The 15,911-nt window shown below is 42.2% G+C and overlaps 1 protein-coding gene across 1 annotated transcript in view; it reads right to left on the bottom strand.

Moving 5' to 3' along the window:
* WBP2NL (WBP2 N-terminal like) overlaps positions 1-13,685 on the bottom strand; it is a 34,479-nt gene extending 20,794 nt beyond the window's left edge. Inside the window, exons 1-4 of the mRNA XM_029205697.1 lie at positions 13,624-13,685; positions 1,623-1,731; positions 1,224-1,365; positions 964-1,056 (exon numbers count right to left, since the gene is read on the bottom strand). Coding sequence (XP_029061530.1) covers positions 964-1,056; positions 1,224-1,365; positions 1,623-1,731; positions 13,624-13,685 — 406 coding nt within the window. The remainder of the gene's footprint in view (positions 1-963; positions 1,057-1,223; positions 1,366-1,622; positions 1,732-13,623) is intronic.
* Positions 13,686-15,911: the final 2,226 nt, after the last annotated feature.

Raw genomic sequence — 15,911 nt, 5'->3', positions numbered from 1 at the left:
GACTAGGGATGGAACCCGGGCCAATCCCCAACCACTGAAAGCATCGAGTCCTAACCACTGGACCGCCAGGGAATTCCCTAGACTATCTCTTATACACTTGACTATGGTCTATAGCATCATGATCCAGTCAGTCTTCTAAGGTAGAAAATTCACTACATTCGTCTGTGTGTCCCCAGAACTTTGCCCATGCCTCTATTACAGCACATGCCATAAGATAGGATAATATATTTGCATATGTCTATCTCTACTGGACTGTGTTTGTCTCAACTAGACTGGAGTTGGGGGTGGAGAAGGCAAGGGAGAAAGGGGAAGAGCATTCCAGACAGAGCAAATAGCATGAAGGCTCAGAGATGCGAGAGCAAGGCACAAAGAAACCCAGTTGGATTGGAGTACAAAAGGTGAGAGAATAAGGGATATAAAGTGAGGCTAGATTGAATTAAAATATAACATAAAAAGATTATTTGTATCCTCTGGTACATCCATTAGATCAGTGCTGCAGGGCTTGATGGTACCTCTTCCCATGCTTTAGTCCCATGGAAGATGGGAATTAAACCTAAGAGAAGCAAAGGCAAAGTCAGAAAGGAGAGAAGACAAAAAGCCATGCCAGAGGAAGAAGAGCCAAGGCCACGCCACCGAAAACAAGACTACTCAGTGATACATGAGACCGGCACTTAAATGGACAAAAGACTATCAGGTATAATTAGCTGTTCAGGTGTCTGACGGTAAGCTCCCATTAGACTGCAAACTCCTTCAGGACAGGGAGGGACTAAATCTTGTGTTCCTAGCACGTAGTATGTTACTTGGCACATAGTCAGTAGGCTCAGGAAATGCCCGCTGAATACATGTGCAAACATCAACCGCCTGACCACAGAGGCCAGAAGTCTTCACTAGCTAACAGTCTCACTTCAATTACACAGGCCCCCAAACCCCAAAGCGCTTGATAATTTTATAAGCATCGCTCACCAGCAGAGGCAGCTTTCATCAGCAGCTGGGCAAATTCAATGGCACCTCCTTTTCTGAAGGATAATTTAAAAATAGCCTGTCCTTCCCAGCCACCTGGAGGAAGAAATGGCACACACTCACTAAGAGGCTGGCATGCTGTAACAGAAGGACTGCCACAAACACTAAGAGAAGCACTACCCAATGAAGCAGGGGCCAAGTCTGAATCTTAAACCTTCTGGAAGCTTTCGAGAAAAAATACACTTCTGAGGGGGGACACTTACCATCCGGAGCTGCCTGAATGGTTCCTTTAATGTAGTTGGGGGCAAAGATTGGTTGTTGAATGGTGCAATTACTCATCAGACCAAATGGCATCATAAAAGAAAGCATGGGGTCATTGACTAAGTGTGAAGTCACGAAGATCACCTAAGAGAGAAAAGAAACTTTGGAAAAGGAATGCAGTTTATCCATGGATTGAGACATATAAGAGCAATTCTGAAGTTAAGGCTGCTTTGGCATTCTGGCCTAATTGAGAAGCATAACCAATTTTCTTCCATCACACTTCAACATGGAAAATCTCAAAGGAGAAACGGTTTAAAATACTTTGAAAGTCAATGTTTAACCTCTCTCCATTTTAAGGAAAAATGCAGAGTTAATCAGATCAAAGTAGAAGCAGAAATTACCCGGTATGAAGTGAGAAACAATGTTCCTCTTGTTGTACCATTAAAGAGATCATATCCCACTGGTTGCTGTAGGAAGGAGAGGTCCACATCCTGACTCTGCTTCAAGACACTGCAGAAAAGACAGGGCAGACAGCACACAATTTAGAATCTATATAAAATTATACAAACAGAGCTAGTAGCATAGTTTCTAGCCTGGAGGGAGATTTTAATAAAAGTTACTTGCTGCTGCTACTGCTACTACTATTTTATTAAAATAGATAGGAATTCAAATGATCTTATTCTGACAATTCACACTTATTCATCTTCTTTATCATTGGGTTCTTTTTTTAAAAAAATTAGTTCCCCCACTCTTTTATTAATTAATTAATTAATTAATTATTTTTGGCTGCGTTGGGTCTTAGCTGTGGCACTCGTTATCTTTCATTGTGGCTCACAGGCTCTTCACTGCGGCACGAGGGCTCTCTAGTTGAGGCTCATGGACTTAGTTGCCCCACAGCATGTGGGATCTTAGTTCCCCAACCAGGGATCGAACCCCCCTTCAACTTCATTGGAAGGTGGATTCTTTACCACTGGACCACCAGGGAAGTCCCATTGGGTTCTTCTTTCTTATCAAACCTAATTCTATTCTTAATGTATATTCATTAATTCTCCTACTTCTTGTGCAGTTGGTATAAAGCACTCTGTTAACGGAAATGTTTCTTGGACTCTGGTAAAGAATGTTAGGCACACGCAGAATGCTCCCGAACCTCTGACATGTTCCCTCTGTCTGTCATGTTCTCCCTGCACTCCTAACCTGAAAAACTTGGGCTCATCCTATTCTTACTCATAGAATCCTACTGAGTTTTTTCCCTTTCTTAGCAATTTATATATATAAATTATAAATATATAAGTGGGTGCTACTAAATATTGAAAGAATGAGTGAATGAAAACATGAATATAGGTAATAATGCAAGAAATATATGACATACATCACATAAATGGAACAAAAATATCATGGCAGTTTGGTGGAAGGAGAGATTAGCTCTTGGTTGAAGTAATTAGGAATGACTTTACAGAAAGGTTGACATTTGAGCTGATTCTTTTTTTTTTTAGGCCATGCCGTGCAGCATGCAGGATCTTACCTTCCCAACCAGGGATCCCCTGCATTGGGAGTGCAGAGTCTTAACCACTGGACCACCAGGGAAGTCCCATTGAGCCAATTCTTAAGAGATGAATAGTGTTTCAGTGGGCAGAAGTGAGGGTAGGGGAAAATCCTGATGGGGAGCAAACAGCATTAATGGAGGTATGCAGTGGAAAGAAAACTGCGTACTTGGGAGCAGCCTACCTGTGTGGAGTCATCAAAACAGCATGGAAGCGAGACTGGGAGGAATAGTGAGATAAAGCTGGAATCATGCTGGGACTAGAGCTTGGAGACATCATTCAATAGGCAAGGCAGAACTGTGACTTGCAGCTGTCTCAGCAGGGAAGTCACATGATCAAGGAAGTGGTGGTATGTCAGAGGGATCCATTTAAGAGTTCCTAAAAATGTTCCGATATGAGGTAATGAGAACTGGAACTAGGATGGTGGTGTATGGATAAAAAGGGCTTTTTAAGAGACTATGAAAAAATAGGATGTCAGCAAAAATGGTGGAATAAGGAACTCTAAATGTCAGCCTAGAGCTCTAGAATCTAATCAAAAGTTTATAGCAACTAGGGGAATGTTTAATCAAGAAAAAAATAGTTGAATGTCAATAAGGGAGTTTTGTGCACTTTAACTTACCCTAGTACTATCCTCCACTCCCCAGTTTGGCAACAGCCTTGACAACAACCACCCATATTCTCAGTATAGGTGCCCACTCCTGGGGGGAGGAGAACAGACCTTATTGTGGTTGTCTGTTTTGACCTGTCCAGTGGCTTCCTGGAGGACTAGCTCTAAGGGCATGTGCCTAACTCAGAACTCTCTTAGGACTTAGGCAGCTACCTAGGGCACATTTGTCAAAAACATTTCAAGGCAAATGTGTTAGAGCTGCTATCTGGGGCAAAGAATGACATTTTGGGCTAACAATAAAAAAACTGAAAAGTGAGGAAGGAAAGACTGGGAAATGAGATACTTTGAGGAATAAAGGCTTTGAAAACCTCTGACATGTTCATGGGAATCTAGAAAGCACCACACATACATTTTCAGGGCTGAGTTCATGCTCAGAAGAACCTGAGAAGGCCCCAAAACTGTTACCTCTGGTTGACAGTGAGGCTCTGCTCAAGCAGGCAGTGAAAGCTAAGACAGAGTTTTAAACTGCCTAGCTGAGTGATAAAGACAGGCTCCAACACACACACACACACACACACACACACGCCATCTGCAAAGGCTGAGATTTTGTTGTTGTTGTTCCAAACATACAAGTAAACTGTCAAATCACTAGCTAGCCTCTAAATTAACATAAAAGAGGCCACACATGTCATTAGCCACACATAACAAAGAATATAGACTTTACAACATTAGTTCACGGGGCTTCCCTGGTGGCGCAGTGGTTGAGAGTCCGCCTGCTGATGCAGGGGACACGGGTTCATGCCCCAGTCCGGGAAGATCCCACATGCCGCGGAGCAGCTGGGCCTGTGAGCTATGGCCGCTGAGCCTGCGCATCCGGAGCCTGTGCTCCGCAACGGGAGAGGCCACAACAGTGAGAGGCCCGCATACCGCAAAAAAAAAAAAAAAATTAGTTCAGAAAAATCATTAAACAATAACTACAACATGCAACAACACCCTGTGGAAGAGGGAGAGTCTGATTTCCAGAGTTGCCACATTATAATTTTTAAAAATGTCCAGTTTTCAACAAAAGAAAAACATGAGGCATGCAAAGAAACAAGAAAGTATGGGACTTCCCTAGTGGTGCAGTGGTTAAGAATCTGCCTGCCAATGCAGGGGACATGGGTTCAAGCCCTGGTCCGGGAAGATCCCACATGCCACAGAGCAACTAAGCCCGTGCGCCACAACTACTGAGCAGGCACTCTAGAGCCCACGAGCCACAACTACTGAAGCCCGTGAGCCACAACTACTGAAGCCCATATGCCTAGAGCCCATGCTCCGCAAAAAGAGAAGCCACTACAATGAGAAGCCTGCACACTGCAACGAAGAGTAGCCCCTGCTCAACTCAACTAGAGAAAGCCGGCACGCAGCAATGAAGACCCAAAGCAGCCATAAATAAATAAATAAATAAATTTATTTTAAAAAATTAATTGAAACTGCCCCTTAGGAAGCCAAGAAATTAGATTCACTAGACAAAGACTCTAAATAAACTATTTAAAATATATTCAAAAAGTTAAAAGAAACAATGACTTAATAACTTAAGGAAAAGGATGAAAACAATGTCTCATCGTGTAGAGAATACAAAAATAAAAAGATAGAAATTATAAAAAGGAACCAAACAGAAATTCTGGAGTTGAAGACTATAATAACTGATATAAAAAGTTCAGTAGTGGGGGACTTAATGGCATATTTCAGCAGGCAGAAGAATCAGTGAACTTGAAGATGGGTCAATTGAGATGAATAGTTACTACCTGAGTAACAGAAAGAAAAAAGAATGAAGAAAAAGGAACAGAGTCTAACAGACCTGTGGAACACAATCAAACATACCAACATATGTATTATGCGACTGGCAGAAGGAGAGGAGAGGAAAAAAGGGGGAATAAAGAATTTTTGAACAAATGATGTCCACAATTTTCCCAAATTTAATGAAATACATGAATCTACACATCCAAGCTCAACAAACTCCAAGTAGGATAAACTCAAAGAGATCCACACTGAGACACATTGCAATCAAACTGTTGAAAGCCAAATGCAGAGAATCTTGAAAGCAGCAAGAGAAGAAAATTATCATGCACAAGGAATCCTCAATAAGACAAACAGCTAACTTCTCACCAGAAAATATGGAGGTAATGGGATGAAATATTCAAAGTGCTAAAAGGAAAAAAAAATTGTCAACCAAGAATTCTAAATCTGGCCAAACTATCCTTCAAAAATTAAGGAAAAATTAAAACATTACCAAGTGAACAAAAACTGACAGAGTTTATCACTACTAGATCTGAACTATAAGAAATGTTAAAGGAAGTCCTTCTGCCTGAAATAAAAAGACACTGGACAGTAAATGAAATCAACACAAAGAAATAAAGAACACTGGGAAAGATAATTACATGGGTAAATTAAAAATCAATATTAATGAATTTTGGGTTTGTTCATTTCATTTCATCCTATATGATTTAAAACACAATTGCATAAAACAATAATTATAAATATATAATGATGAGCACACAATGTATAAAGATGTAATTTGTGACAATCACAATATAAGAGGGCAGAGCTATGTAGGAGTAAAGTTTTTGCATATAATTAAAACTAAGTTGGTATTAATTTGAACTAGATTGTTATAAATTAAGATGTTAAACATAATCTGTGGGGCAACCACAAAGAAGATAACTAAAATACATGCAGCAAAGGAAATGAAGAGAGATAAAGATGGTACACTAAGAAATATCTGTTAAACACAAAAAAGCACTCATGGAGGAATTGAGGAACAAAAATGATATAAGAAATATAGAAAACAAATAGCAAAAGAGCAGAAGTTAAATTCTTCCTTATCAATAATTACATTAAATTAAATGGATTAAAGTCTCCAATTAAAAGGCAGAGAATGGTAGAATATATTTTTTTAAAACATATTACTGCTATAGACTGTCTACAAAAACTCACTTGAGATCTAAAGACACAAATAGGTCGAAAGTAAAAGGATGGAAAAAGATACTCCATGAAACAGTAACCAAAAGAGAGCTGAAGTGGCTATACTAATATCAGAAAAACATAGACTTATTTATCTCTTGTAAAAATAAAATACAGTGTGTGTGAAAACAAATTATTACAAGACAAAGAGGAATCTTCTATAATAATAAAAGGGTTAATCATCAAAAAGATACAACAATGATAAGCATGGATACATCTAACAAAATTCAACTAGACCTAACATATAAGGACACTCCCCCCACAAAGGTAGAATACACATTCTTCTCAAGTGCACATGGAACAGTCTCTAGGATAGACCATATGTTGGGCCACAAAACAAGTCTCACGAAATTTATGAAGACTGCAATCATACAAAATATCTTTTACGACTACAATGGAATGAAATTAGAAAACAATAACTGAAGGATATCTGACAAAGTAACAAATATATGGAAATTAAACATCACATTCTTCTTTTTTTTTTTTGCAGTATGCGGGCCTCTCACTGTTGTGGCCTCTCCCGTTGCGGAGCACAGGCTCCGGACGCGCAGGCTCAGTAGCCATGGCTCACGGGCTCAGCCGCTCCGTGGCATGTGGGATCTTCCCGGACCAGGGCACGAATCCGTGTCCCCTGCATCGGCAGGCGGACTCTCAACCACTGAGCCACCAGGGAAGCCCTAAACATCACATTCTTAAACAACCAATGGGTCAAAGAAGAAATCATAAGTGAAATTAGAAAATACTTCGATCTAAATGAAAGCAAAAGCATACATACCAAAATTATTTAGATGCAGCAAAAGCAGTGCTTAAGAGTGAAATTTATAGCTTTTAATGCCTACATTTTTTAAAAGAGAGATTTCAAATTAATAATCTAACTTTCCACCTAAGGGAACTAGAAAAACAAAAGCAAATGAAACCCAAAGCTAGCAGTAGGGAGGAAATAATAAAGATTACAATGCAGATAAATGAAATAAAGAATAGAAAAATAGAATCAATGAAACCAAAGTTATTTCACTGTGAAGATCAACAAAATGTACCAATCTTTAGCTAAACTGACCAAGGAAAAAAGAAAATTCAAATTACTAAAACTGTGGATGAAAGTGGGGATGTTGGGCTTCCCTGGTAGCGCAGTGGTTAAGAATCCACCTGCCAGGGCTTCCCTGGTGGCGCAGTGGTTGAGAGTCCGCCTGCCGATGCAGGGGACACGGGTTTGTGCCCTGGTCCGGGAAGATCCCGCATGCCGCGGAGCAGCTGGGCCCGTGGGCCATGGCCGCTGGGCCTGCGCGTCCGGAGCCTGTACTCCACAACGGGAGAGGCCACAACGGGAGAGGCCACAACAGTGAGAGGCCCGCGTATCGCAAAAAAAAAAAAAAAGAATCCACCTGCCAATGCAGGGGACATGGGTTCAAGCCCTGGTCCAGGAAGATCCCACATGCCGCAGAGCAACTAAGCCTGTGTGCCACAACTACTGAGCCTGCAAGCCACACTACTGAAGCCCACTTGCCTAGAGCCTGTGCTCTTCCACAAGAGAAGCCACTGCAATGAGAAGGCTGTGCACCCCAACAAAGAGCAGCCCCCGCTCACTGCAACTAGAGAAAGCCTGCGTGCAGCAACAAAGACCCAATACAGCCAAAAATAAATAAATAACATTTTAAAAAAAGCAAGAAAGTGGGGATGTTATCACAGACCTTACAGAGATTTTAAAATAAGATTATAAGAGAATATATGAACAATTGTATGGCAACAAATTAGATAACATAGATAAAATGGGTAAATTCCTAGAAAAAACTACTGAAATTGACTAAAGGAAGAAAATTGGAATAGACCTATAACAGGTAGAGACTGAATCAGTAGTCAAAAAACTTCCAATAAGAAAAAACAGAAAAATACTCATGTAAAAAATCCTCAAAAAAAAAATACTAGTAAACTGAATATAACAACACATTAAGAGGATTATACACCATGACCAACTGGGATTTATCCCTGGAATGCAAAGATAGTTTAAGATATGAAAGTCAATCAATAAAATAAAAATAGAACTACCTTATGATCCAGCAATCCCACTTCTGGGTATATATCCAAAGGAAATGAAAATAGGATAGCAAACAAGTATCTGTACTCCCATGTTCATTGAAGCATTATTCATAATAGCCAAGATATGGAAACCATGTAAGTGTCCATCAATGAATGAACAGATAAAGAAGATGTGAGATAGATAGATATATATGGACAGAGAGAGAGAGAGAGAGAGAGAGAGAGAGAGAGAGAGAGCCACACAGAGAAAGACAATACTGCATGGAATCACTTATATGTGGAATCCTTAAAAAGTCAAACTCAAAGAAACAGAGAAGTAGGGTGTTGCCAGAGGCAAGGGGCCAGGCTGGGGGGCTGTGGAGAGAATAGGGACAGGTTAGGAAAAGGATCAAACTTAATATAAATTTTTTTAAAAACAGAGATTTTTTTTTAAGAAAATCAATCAATGTAATATACCACAGTGACAAAATGAAGTACAAAAAACCACATGATCATCTCAACTGATGCAGAAAAAGCATTTGACAAAATTTTACACTCTTTCATGATAAACACACTCAACAAACTAGGAATCATAGGAAACTACCCCAAAATAATAAAAGCCATTTATGAAAAACCTACAGCTAACATCACACTCAATGGTGAGAGATGAAAGCATTTCTTCTAAGATCTGGAAAAAGGTAAGGATGCCCACTCTCACCACTTCTATGGTAAAATGATCTCCAACAAGGGTGCTATGACCACTCAATGGGGAAAGAACAGTCTCTTCAACAAATGATGTTGGAAAAACTAGATATCCACATGCAAAAGAATGAAGTTGGACCTTTAACTTACACCATCTTAAAAATTCGACTCAAAATGGATTAAAGAACCAAACGTAAGCTCTAACACTACAAAACTTCTGGAAGAAAACATAGGTGAAAATTTTCATGACACTGGACTTGGCAACAATTTCTTGCATATGACACCAAAAGCACAGGCAACAAAAGCAAAAGTAGACAAATGGGACTATATCAGACTTGAAAACTTTTGTGCATCAAAGGACACAATCAACAGAGTGCAATGTCAACCTATAGAATGGGGGAAAATATTTGCAAACCATAAGAGGTTAATATCCAGAATATGTAAAGAACTCGTACAACTCAACAACACCAAAAAAAAACCAAACCGATTTAAAAATGGACAAAGGACTTAAATAAACATTTCTCCAAAGATGATATATAAATGGCTAAAAGATATGAAAAGATGTTCAACATTATTAATCATCAAAGGAATGCAAATCAAAACCATGAATGAGATATCACCTCACACCTATTAGGATGGCTACTATTGAAAAAAGAAAAGTGTTGCCTAGGATGTCGATAAATTGGAACTCTTGTGCACTCTTGGTGGGATTGTAAAATGGTGCGACAACTATGGAACAGTATGGAGTCTCCTCAAAAATTAAAAATAGAACTACTCCATAATCCAGCAACCCCACTTCTGGGTATATATCGAAAAGAATTGAAGGCAGGGTCTCAAAGAGATATTTGCACACTCACGTTCATAGCAGCACTATTCATAACAGCCAAGAGGTGGAAGCAACATAAAAGTCTATCAATGAATGAATGGAGAAACAAAATGTCTTATATGAGTAAAATGGAATATTATTCAGCCTTAAAAAGGAAGGAAATCTTGTCATATGTTACAACATGGGTGAATCTTGAGGACATTATGCTAAGTGAAATAACCCAGACAAAGACAAATACTATATGATCTCACCTACATGTGGAATCTAAAAAAAAAATTCAAATTCACAGAAGCAGAGAGTAGAACAGTGGTTATTGGGGGCTGATGGGATGGGGGAAATGGGGAGATGTTGTATTAAATATATACAATTTTTATGTTTTTAGTGGCTAAGATGGTAAATTTTGTTATGTGCTTTTTACCACACAAAAAATGAACAACTGGGATTTCCCCGGTGGCGCAGTGGTTAAGAATCTGCCTGCCAATGCAGGGGACACGAGTTCGATCCCTGGTCCAAGAACATCCCACATGCCGTGGAGCAACTAAGCCCATGGGCCACAACTACTGAGCCCACGTGCCACGACTACTGAAGCCCGCACACATAGAGCCCGTGCTCTGCAACAAGAGAAGCCACCGCAATGAGAAGGCTGAACACTGCAACGAAGAGTAGACCCTGCTCGCCACAACCAGAGAAAGCCCACGAGCAGAAACAAAGACCCAACACAGCCAAAAATAAATAAATAAATACATAAATAAATATATTTATTAAAAAATGAACAACTTAGCAAAAAAATGGAGAACATTTATGAACCAAGAAAATTTACCAAATACATATAGTCAATAACCATAAGACAAAAATAATTTCACTAGCAATTAAGCTTTAAAAAAAGATATCAGTATTCAGATTCCATGATCAGACTGGCAGAGCTATCAAAGATTAACACAGGGTGTTGGCATTGGGCACTCAAAGTATTAAAAGGAATGTAATTTGATACAATTCTGTAGGGTAATTTTGCAATAAATATATTTCTGTGTATAAATATATTAAATATAAAATATTTTTAATATTTTGACAAGATCTTTCATATTAAAAATATTTTTAAAAAAATTTTTTTAAAAGTCTGTGTCCTCTGATCCCACAATTCCACTTTCAGGAATATATCTGAAAGAAAGATTCTGACAGGTGGGCAAAGATACATCTTTAAAAAGTTCACTGCAGCAATGTTTATAGCAATGACAAATTAAAATCAGACTATCTGGGACTTCCCTGGTGGCGCACTGGTTAAGAATCCGCCTGCCAATGCAGGGGACACAGGTTCCAGCCCTGGTCTAGAAGATCCCACATGCTGTGGAACAACCAAGCCCATGCACCACAACTACTGAACCTGCATTCTACAGCCTGCGAGCCACAACTACTGAGCCTGCGTGCCACAACTACTGAAGCCCGCATGCCTAGAGCCCATGCTCCGCAATAAGAGAAACCACCGCAATGAGAAGCCTGCACACTACAACGAAGGGTAGCCCCCACTCGCCGCAACTAGAGAAAGCCTGTGCGCAGCAACGAAGACCCAATGCAGACAAAAAAAAAAAAAAAGAAAGAATATATCCTCCTTTTAAAAAAAAAAAAAAAATCAGACTATCCCAGATACGGGCTGGAGCAAATATGTATGCATACTGCAGTACAAGACATTGAAAATAATGATGTAGGTACCGACACTGGAAAGCATCCCCAATACATTGGTAAATGAGAAAAACAAGTTACAAAGCAGTCTGACAGGGGAAGGTGTGTATATTTCCACAGGGGAAAGTACAGAAGGATACATACCAAAATGTAAAAAGCACTGGATGTAGGAATTTGGGGTAATTTAAAATTTTTCCCAATTTTTCTACATGGTTTTACCTGCACACATTTTTGAATATGGATTTAAAAAAAAACAAAACTCAATGTCTTCCCTTTTTACCAGTAGAGTCTGGCCCACACATTTATGACTTTTCAGCTGGGATCAGAAAAAAATCTCCACACAACACAGCCAAGCTGTGATGAATTTCTCAACTGTGTATTGTGAATAGTCCAGAGAAGTCAAAATATAACCAATCTTCTCCCTCTCAAGCTATTTCTTTAAAGTGGTTTTTATCCAGGAAGCCAGAGCACCTACAGAGACTTCTTTGCTGAGAAGAAAGAAGAGAAGCAGTCCTTTTCCTTTGGGCAGCCAGAGTAGAGAAGTGAATGCATAGTACCTAAGTTCAGAGCTCTCCCACATGCACTGGCCATGTGATTTTAAGCAAATTACTTCTCTTTCAGTTTTCCCACCTGTGAAATGAGGAAACTAGCACTGATCCTTATTGCAGATAGAGCAGTTGTAACTACAAGGCCCTTGCACAGTGCTCGGCTATGGTTAACCATTCAAGAGCACACAAGGGACCCCACAAAGGTAATCAAAGGACCATAAAATCAGTATATGTTGCAATTTTTTAAAACCATGCGTCATTCCCTGCCTCCAGCACACAAACAGAAAAGCAGACAGACAAACTCGTAGCCTGAATGAGAAGACACCCGAACACCAGATTAGAAGTGGCTTCAAGGCACAGAGCCACAGGCACACAGGTCAGTGTTCTCTAGGCCAGTGTGCACGCGGTCAGAATGGTGGGCAATCATCTCCTACTACAAAACTGAACAAACAGCAGCGGTCCTTCAGGAGCAAGGGAGAACCTGCCGCCTTGACGGCGCGTATAAATCTGTCAAGAAAATATTCTGGGGAAGGAAGCATAGAAAAAAGATCTGGACATCAGCGTTTGGTACTGACTTAAATGGTCTTCCTGACAGATGCATTCAAAGCGACCTAGGTGTGCTCTGCCTCACCTGAGCACAGCCCTGGGTTTCAGAGTCTCACTGCTAGGCGAGCGCAAAGGAAAACGAGGGCAAACCGGAGCAGAGAGGAGCACCTTTAAGAAGTGCCGGAGAGCTGGAGCAGGCCTCTGGAAAAATGGGGGCGGGGGATGAAGGAGGGGAGTGGGGCAGAGTCGAGGTGTTAGGTGGGGAGGTGAAAATGGGCAGCTCCGGGCTGAGCCTGACAGAGGCGAGAGGAGAGGGGCGAGCGGTGGTCACCGCTAGCACCACACAGAGCGATCGGTGCAAACCCCAAGGCCGCCATGGGAGGGAGGCAAGAGAGCGTCATTCTTCCTAGACGCGTCTTCTTCCTGTCCTGATCTTTAGAAAAAAGTAAGACCAGTCATCTCCTTGGTTGGGGCGAAGACGAGAGAGGGCTTTTCGAAGTTCTGAGAGTGAGGAGAGGCCCCTGACAGTTCGGGATCCTTCCAGAAAGATTCCAAAGACACTCATGCCTCTTCTACCTCCCAGAAGCCTGGCACCTTGTTCCCGTCACTCTACAAAGGTAGCGCACTAACAGCAGCCGCAAGCGACCCGGAGGGTCGGTGCGACTCCCCACTCCCACCACTGCACTTCCACCTTTCTTCTGAGGCAGCACGCGCCTCGCTCCCTGAGCACGCGCCCTTCACACGTGCAACGGCCCCCGCTGCCGCCTTCACATTCCGAACACCCGTGAGGCAGCAAGCGCCCTAGCGTCGGGGCGGAGCCACGCCCGCTGCGCACGCGGAAAAGGCGGGAAAGTCTGATGCGCTGAGAGTTTGCGAGCCGCCAGTTCCCCGTGCATCTGCTGCCTCCTCTGACCGCTCCGCAGGCTTCCTTTCACGCACCTTTCGCCGAAGGGGATGAGGGCCCCGCGACGGTTCTCGGTGTGGCTCTGGTTCACTGCCATCCTGCCCCAGGGCCGCTCCTGCCGCCCCACAGATGGGAAGGGGCGGGGCCTGCGCCAAGCTGTTGGGTGGGGCTCTGAAGGGGAGGGCGGAGATTATGGCGTAAGGGACTGAAGCGGCTGGTCACGTGAGGGGCCTTGGTCAGAGGACCAGGCGGAGTCAAGGTCGAGACAGCCCTGATGGGGAAGGGGGAGGGTCCAGGGAGTTGACTCCACCCCCGGAGCGCAGAGGAGTGAGTGATGAGTGGCCTCCTCGACAGCGATTCGCCGTCTTGGCCCCTATGTGGCTGCCCCGCCGCCCACGGGTATGAACTTGAATTGGTCCTGTTGGGAATCAAAATTAAAAGTGGAATTTTCCTACGCCCTCCCTGGCCTGAGTCAGGAAGCTGTTGCCCTTTGGAGAAAGGGTCCAGAACGATTCCTTGCTTCTCCTAAGGCAAGCAGAACTTACTTCCACCAAAGAAAGCCTGGGATCAGAGCCGATTTCTTGCGAGGCAGCATCCAGGAAAGGGTGCGTTGCTGGGTCAGGAAGTCAAAGGGGGAATTTCGACCCTGTGTGAGTCTGTTCCAGCTCCAAGATGGAGAGAGCCTTTTGTCTCTGTGGCACGCATCATACCTGCCCTGCTTACTCCAAAGGGTGACTGTGAAGATCAGGTGGGATACGTTATACCAGAATTGCTTTTAAGACTAAAATGTTGTATGTATTCTTATTTCCTTTAAACTTCACCAATAGCACCAGAGGGCTTCAAACAGAAGGATGTTAACATCTTCTGGACCACCTACCATATTTCATCAAATTTAAGATGTTGTCAGTTGTAAAATGCACCATTTTAAAGTGTAACTTGAAGGAAAAAAAGTTGCCAAATAAACGGACATCAGTTGTAAGATGTATGCTGATTTCAGAAATATATGTATTTTTTTAAATCTTTTTTTTTAGGGTGCACCAAGCATAATGCAAGATCTTCCCATGACCAGGGATCGAACCCGTGTCCCCTGCATTGGGAATGTGGAGTCTTAACCACTGGACCACCAGATATATATATACTTTTAAAGCACGACTACAATAGGAATGGCGTGAAGCAGGGGAACAAGCACTGAGGTCTAGGCCCTGTTCTGCTTGGTAACTAAGTGTACAACCTTGGGCAAGACGGTTATGCTTTCTAGACTTGTTTCCATATCTGTTTGAAGGAAGAACGAGAAGAACTCTTAGGTTTCTTTCAGCTGTGATATTTTATGATTCCCACACTGCTCTGTCACTCAAATCTTCTCACTTCCCTCCATCTTGGTGTGACCTTGCTGTTCTAGTTCCAGTCATCATTTTACTTGAATGACTCCAAGGGCCTGCTGACCTCTCTTCCTCTCGTCTTGACTCCCCACCATTCATCTATACCTTGTGCTCACCCTACAGAATGTTGAGGACCCAAACACAGTTGCACATGATTGTCACATTCAAATTCAGAGAGATAATATACAGGTAGAGTTGTGTTATTTGCTGGCTATAGAAGACAGTGTGAACCTCACAGAGAGGAAGGATTGGTTTAAGTTTGAAAAAGACAATACAAGCTAGTGCTTTAAGTTTAGCTCTTAAAAGTCTTCACTGCAAAAAAGGCAGGTCTCAGGCTTCCCTGGTGGCGCAGTGGTTGGGAGTCCGCCTGCCGATGCAGGGGACACGGGTTCGTACTCCGGTCCGGGAGGATCCCACATGCCGTGGAGCGGCTGCGCCCGTGAGCCACGGCCACTGAGCCTGCGCGTCCGGAGCCTGTGCTCCGCAGCGGGAGAGGCCACAACAGTGAGAGGCCCGCGTACCGCAAAAAAAAAAAAAAAAAAAAAAGGCAGGTCTCTAGGCAAGATAGGTCCACTCCTTTCCTAGATTTGGTTTTATGCCTCCTGGAAAAAGGAGGGTGAAAGCTAGGAAATTAATTGAATGAAAATAGACATTGTTTCCATTAGAGGAGACAGGCTATGCAGAGCATAGCATCCCTCAAGGTAAAGTGTGATAGCTCCATCACTCATTTCGGATACAAAACTCCAGGGAATAATGACAGGGGTCCAACTTCATGCCCACTGAAGATGAACTGACCTCACAAAAACTTTTCCATCTCTAATTTCTGTGTCTACCTCTTACCAAGATGGTCCCTGTCTCACCCTCCACACATGGGTGAGATGATGTAATAGCTAATTTGGCCAAAGATTGAGGAGCAAAAATAAAACACAGTTCAGTTATTGTTC

The sequence above is a fragment of the Monodon monoceros genome, unplaced genomic scaffold (genome assembly GCF_005190385.1).
Source record: "Monodon monoceros isolate NGI ecotype Baffin Bay Population unplaced genomic scaffold, NGI_Narwhal_1 Super_Scaffold_6, whole genome shotgun sequence".
NCBI classification, from domain to species: domain Eukaryota; kingdom Metazoa; phylum Chordata; class Mammalia; order Artiodactyla; family Monodontidae; genus Monodon; species Monodon monoceros.
The sequence above is the reverse complement of the archived record's forward strand: the minus strand, read 5'-3'. Positions and strand labels throughout refer to the sequence as shown.